The sequence below is a fragment of the Gekko japonicus genome, unplaced genomic scaffold (genome assembly GCF_001447785.1).
Source record: "Gekko japonicus isolate JY-2015 unplaced genomic scaffold, Gekko_japonicus_V1.1 scaffold622, whole genome shotgun sequence".
In the NCBI taxonomy this organism is placed as follows: domain Eukaryota; kingdom Metazoa; phylum Chordata; class Lepidosauria; order Squamata; family Gekkonidae; genus Gekko; species Gekko japonicus.
In genome coordinates, this window is record NW_015175988.1 from 796,956 (window position 1) to 802,810 (window position 5,855).

A 5,855-nucleotide genomic window follows, 5' to 3' on the forward strand; every position below is an offset into this window, starting at 1 on the left:
CCTCTGCTCATCTTGTGGTAGATTTTAATTGTCATGGATGAAATCGTGGGTGGGGGTTGGATGTAAAACAGGTTCACATACACAGACATGAACAAAACCATTCTTGAGCTGAGCAGACACTCCCTTAAATCCTGTTCCAAATGGCTCACCAAATACATCCTGCCACTGTTATCCAGCCCTCACTGAAGATACAGATCTTACCTTTCCAAACTGGTGGGGGGGATGAGGCGGGAGGTGTTAAATGGGCTGCAGGGGGTGGCTCTTTAAATAGAAAAAAAAAATAACCTTCCCAAACTTTCCTAGCATGATATCCTGTATGTAGTTTTTTCAGCCTTTCAATTGATTTTTAGGAATCTAAGAAAATGACAGTTTCCATCATTCCCAGCAGGAAGTCCTGCTGTCTGAGGAAGAATAATTTTCAGGAAAGATAGGCCATCTTCAGAACCTAGCTTCTGTTCAAATAGCCATCTGCCATGTCCCGTTAGTCCTTCCTCTCCATGCCTTGGAAGGATTTGAAATGCGAAAAAGGGGGACAGCACCTGTGTGTGCATGAGTGAGCCATATACACACATGTATGTATTTGGCAGGCATCACCCACACTTGCAAATGCCTGTAGAGCATTCTCAAGTGTCTAACAGGAATGCTTTCAAAAGTGCAAGCAGTTTTGGGCTGAGCATGGGGACATTCCTCCATCCCTTTTGGAAACAGTGCACACATTTCGCAGTTCTCACAGTGGCACATGCAATTCTTTTGCGCAGCTAAGGCTGAAAGCTGAATCCAGACCATGGGAAGACCCTTAGCAAGGCAACTATGTCACTGGTTCTCAGAACTACCATCTGCACCACGGCTCACATTCCATTGGTCAAGGAGAAGTACAGGTATGTATGTGCATTGCTTCATTAGTGCAGCAGGAAAAAGAAAACACAGTCTCTCTCTGTCACAGCCACAGGAAAGAGGATAGGGTTGGGGGAGGGCTTTCATTCATTTGCCATTCATTGATGTCACTGTTGTAATTTCCAGTCCTGCACCCATATATTGATATTTCAGTTAATGCAGAAAAATACTCACACAACCCCTATTCCTTTTCCATTTCTCTGTCATTTCCTTTGGGCAATAATAGCAAATTAATTTCTAGATCAGTCCTTTCTATGCTGCTATGTATATCAACATCCTGATCACTACCAAAAATCAGAGGTTATAGCACACCAGAAAATACATTTTTTGCATGCATAAGGTTTAATCTCTGGTTAAAAGAAAAGAGCCCTGAAGACGGCGGGCCTGTAGCCACGGTGGGGCATCTCGCGGCCACACCCCCGACTTTCAATCCACGCCCCACAAGGTCGGCAGGGGCATCCAGGCATAGGGGTCACTCCTTCACTCCCCCGGCCAGCCTGGTGGGCAGTGCACAGTGGCAGTGCTTCCCCAGACCTCAGAGCCACGTGGAGGCCCCAAGGGAGGAGGCACCTTTCCTTCTTCTCCCCCAGTGGCCAGCCGGGCCCTGCCTTGCCCATGCAGTGCTCCTTGCTTGCCGGGAGGTGGACTGGAGGCTGCTCTGCAGTGGTGGCCCAGCCAGCCAGCTACGCCACGTGCTAAATGCTGGTACATGACTTCCTTATATTTGGGTGGTGCGTGCCCTCTTGGCAGAAAGTAATTATTCAACAGTCCCTGCTCTGTGAGGGAGAGACAGAGAGAGAACTGTCAGGGGGAGAGAGGGCTCCTTGCTTGCCCAGAGGTGGGCTGGAGGCTGCTCTGCAGTGGTGGCCCAGTCAGCCATCTACGCCACGTGCTAAATGCTGGTACTCGACTTCCTTATATTTGGGGAAGTGTGGTGGTGGTGGTGCGTGCACTCTTGGCAGAAAGTAAGTATTCAACAGTCCCTGCTCTGTGAGGGAGGGACAGAGAGAGAACTGTCAGGGGGAGAGAGGAAGAGACAGCCAGGAGGGGGGGGAGACAGCAGCGGTGAGGGAAGAGCTGAGCTCCTGTAACTCCTGCACCGGCAGAGCATGCTTGGTGAGCCTGGCAGGCAAAGTCCCCACTGGAATTAATGGCGAGAAAAGGGCGTGGACAGACTTTACCCTGTAAGGTGCAGCCTTATGTGTGGGAGGAAGTTTCAGTGACCCCCCCCGAGTTGTAGTCTCACACAAGCTGCCTTTTGTCTCTGATGTGTTTGTTTGTGTTTAACCGGCTCTTTAGATGCTTTGCAGAAACCAGCCAAAATGCCCACAAGATTAAAGGCTCATAATCAGAAATGCAGAGATGAGAGCAGAATCAAGTCGCATTCGATTTTTGTCCACATATGGAGTCTTGTATTTCCATGCTAACTATTCACATTACATTTATGTAGACACAGGTAGCTCTAGATTTGGCTGCTTAGTTAAATTCAGCACCCACCCCAATGCTTCTTGGCTTCTACTGCCCTCCATTTAAGGCTGCCAGATATAAGCCCTCACAAAGTTTCTGAGCCTTTATGAGCTGCATGGAAGAGAGAATTTCACCGAGTGCCAATTTTCTCCTCCCAGTGCCACAGCAATGGGAGAAGCCCACATCTGATGGACCTCAGCCTTCAGCCATCTTGCCTCTTCTCCTCTGGTGTAGTGGTTAAGTGTGTGGACTCTAATCTGGGAGAACCGGGTTTGATTCCCCACTCCTCTACTTGCAGCTGCTGGATGACCTTGGGTAAGCCATAGTTCTCTGTCAGAGCTGTTCTCTCAAGGACAGTTCTGGAAAGAGCTCTCTCAGCCCCACCTACCTCACAGGGTGTCTGTTGTGGGGAGGGGGAGGGAAAGGAGTTTGTAAGCTGCTCTGAGATTCCAAGTGAAGGGCGGGGAATAAATCCAATCTCTTCTTCTTCTTCTTGTCCCTTCATGGTCTCTTGGGACCACTGTCTAAATGTCCCTGTCCCTGCCTGCCAACTCAACCCCTCCTGACCAAACGGCTGTACTGCCATTACTGCAGCTTGTAAGTACCAGGGATGCAGGATTGTGCTGACACAACTAGTGAGGGGGCCAAAATGCCTTTGAGAAGACCATTGGTACCATCCTGACTCCAGTCTCAGCTCACTGAAATCAACCAGAAATGTATTTCCTGTTGAAAGCAATGGCAATGAAGACAAATATAATGGACATAAACATGTAATAGAAAATATGAAACAAACGCAGCTTTTGAAATGAAAATGAATTGGCACGTCCCCATTTTGCCCAAGCACCTGTTTATCAGGTTCAAACTACACGTGATTGCAGCAGATTCCTCAGAGCAGCCCCTGTGGCATATCGAGTGGGAGAGGGAGGACCCATTTCAAGAGCAAAGGGAGCAAAGTCCCATTTACCTCTCTGCAGCTGCTTTTCCAGATGCTTTCCTGTCTGGGTTCCCATCTGGGATAGGAGCCTACCCAAGGGAAAAGTAAGGTCAGCATACAAACGTTCCAGGAGTTAAACTGCAGCCAGTGGAAGACTTCGGCATTCTCCACCCTTCTGCTCTTAAAATCAGATCTCCACCCTACAGTTTTCTATTTGGGTCTGAAGATCTGGATGTCCCGCTGTTACAGATAGTTTGAGCCTCAGGATGCTTTTCGGCATCATTAGCTTCTCACCTCTCTTACACAGTATCGTTGGCAGAATGCTGCACTCCTGGTTTTTCTTTGAGTTAACTTATTTCTGTGTTTTTTTCTGACCTCAAAAGTGGTCTGAAAAATACACAAGAAAATTTCAGGGGGGGGGGGAACACAGGAGAGCAACAACCAGCAAACAATAGTGTGCAAGGGAGCAAAATCATGATGCGGAAAAGCCCGTATCCACACTTTTAGGTATACATTTTTTAAAAGAAATCCCAGGTGTTCAGCTCAAAATATAACAGTGTTAAGTGGTCCTCCGAAGCAAATGGAGTTACCTTCTCTTCCACTTCATGCCTTGTTCCACGCAAACTTGCTGGGCTTAACGAATCCGGCGTGCCACCCGACTAGAAAAGAAGACAACATTTGCCAGTATTCTCACAAACTCCTGCCGCCTGATTCAGGAAGCCCCTCTTCACATAAAAGAAGCATCAAAGGCTTTTTACATTTTAGTCAGTGACAGACTCAAGGGATAAACAGTTTGCCTTTCTTCTCCCCCACCTTTCATGATCAATCCAGTGACAACAACGAGGAACAGAATTCATGTTTCTCATGACCCAATTAAGTGCGCTGTAAACAGGGCAGTTCTGTCCGGCTTTTCTCAATGAGCATAGCACGGATCTAATATCAGCTGTGTTCTAATCCCAAAAGGCTGGGACGAACTTCAATGGCACAAACGGGGAACTGTTGGGGGGAGGGGGGTAAAGCCCTCTGATGGTTCATCTGTTATAAATAGTGTAATTCAATGAAAAGATCACCATTGACATGCAACAACTTTTCCAGTTCAGAAATTTGCCTCTATTTATGCATTGCATCCATCTCAACAGCTCATTCAGGATTTCAGCAGACGCAGCACTGGATGTTATGAATAGTAGGGCAATTCACACCTTTGAAATAATGACTGACTGAATGCAACCCCCTTCCCCAAAGGCTTTTCCAAAATGGAAAGATGGTATATGTTTTCTATGGTTATTTTTTTTGTTCTATTGACAGAACAGTGATTCATTTACATAAATTCTCAGTAATTAGTCTTTCGGAAGCATATGACGAGAGCTTCATTTCAGAAAATACTTCAGATGTTTCCCTGCCAAGTTAAACAACTAAGACTGTGAGACAAAAATCTACAGACGGCTTGGCCTTCAAGATCGACAGAGTGGAGCCGAACCTCTTCGTTCTACATCAGAATGTTCCAGAGTTCCAGAATGAATCTGTTCTACTCCACTCCCTCTGTGTGGCAGATAATACAATCTGGCCTATTCTGAGACCGCTGGCACAGCAAGAACACGGCAATCTAGCCACCACATCGCTAAAATAGGTTTGAGCCTGGGGAAGTCCTTGGCTATGATATGACCCACTCCCGTGCTATTTCCAGAAGAGAATCAGAATACAGAAAGTCTTGCATGTGTTCTGGAAACGCTTTTGGCCCAGTCAGAACAATGCAACAATGTACCAGTTCCCAGCTTTCTTTTTTTTAAAAAAAGTCTCTTGCCTTTTTATTATGGAGTTATAAGGGGAAAGGTGCTGGCTGCACATTTCTCCTTTCAATGCTGCAACCAAAAGGGCTGGAGGTTTATATTTTATCAATGACAGCTGGGAACTAGTTCATTATTGCAACAATTTAGAGCGCTATAAGTATTACTGTTTTTTTTTTTTTTAAGTCTGAAAAAGCCCTCTGGTGGCAAGGGGGAGGATGGCAGCCATTAAGGGCTGCGGCAGGGAAAATGAGGGGGAAATGCCTCCGCATTTGCAGCAGCAACAACAATTTGGACTGGGGCCAGGGCATCAAAGGAGCAAGGGTTTAACTCTTCAATCACAGCACAGTTTCAACAGACAAAAGCACCACCACCCAGAGTAAACTGTAGAAGGCACCACCCAGTTTTAACCATTTTTTTTCTTTTCAAGATCAACAAGCAAAGGCAAACCATGAGTGAGATGAAGGATTAAACCTCATCTCTCTCCCATATGAGAACACCAGTCTGAATAAGAGTCCCATGAAGCTTCTATTTTAATTTTTTTTTAATGTTGGCAAGAGGCATTTACAGATAAGTCTTACGGTGCAATCCTAAGAATACTTCCCTGTGAGTAAGCCCATCTATGGCTGCTGCCACACACGCTAAGTAATCCACTTTAAATCCACTTTTAGTGCACTTTCAAAGTGGATTTTGCCAGTTCACACAGTAAAACTCCACTTTGAAAGTGCACTGAAAGTGGATTGAAAGTGGATTACTTAGCGTGTGTGGCAGCAGCC

General features: G+C 46.3%; 1 protein-coding gene across 1 annotated transcript in view; it reads right to left on the bottom strand.

Annotated features, from left to right (window-relative positions):
- KIAA1211 (KIAA1211 ortholog) overlaps nucleotides 1–5,855 on the bottom strand; it is a 41,403-nt gene that overhangs the window by 23,434 nt on the left and 12,114 nt on the right. The window contains exon 3 of the mRNA XM_015426322.1: nucleotides 3,886–3,954. Coding sequence (XP_015281808.1) covers nucleotides 3,886–3,954 — 69 coding nt within the window. The remainder of the gene's footprint in view (nucleotides 1–3,885; nucleotides 3,955–5,855) is intronic.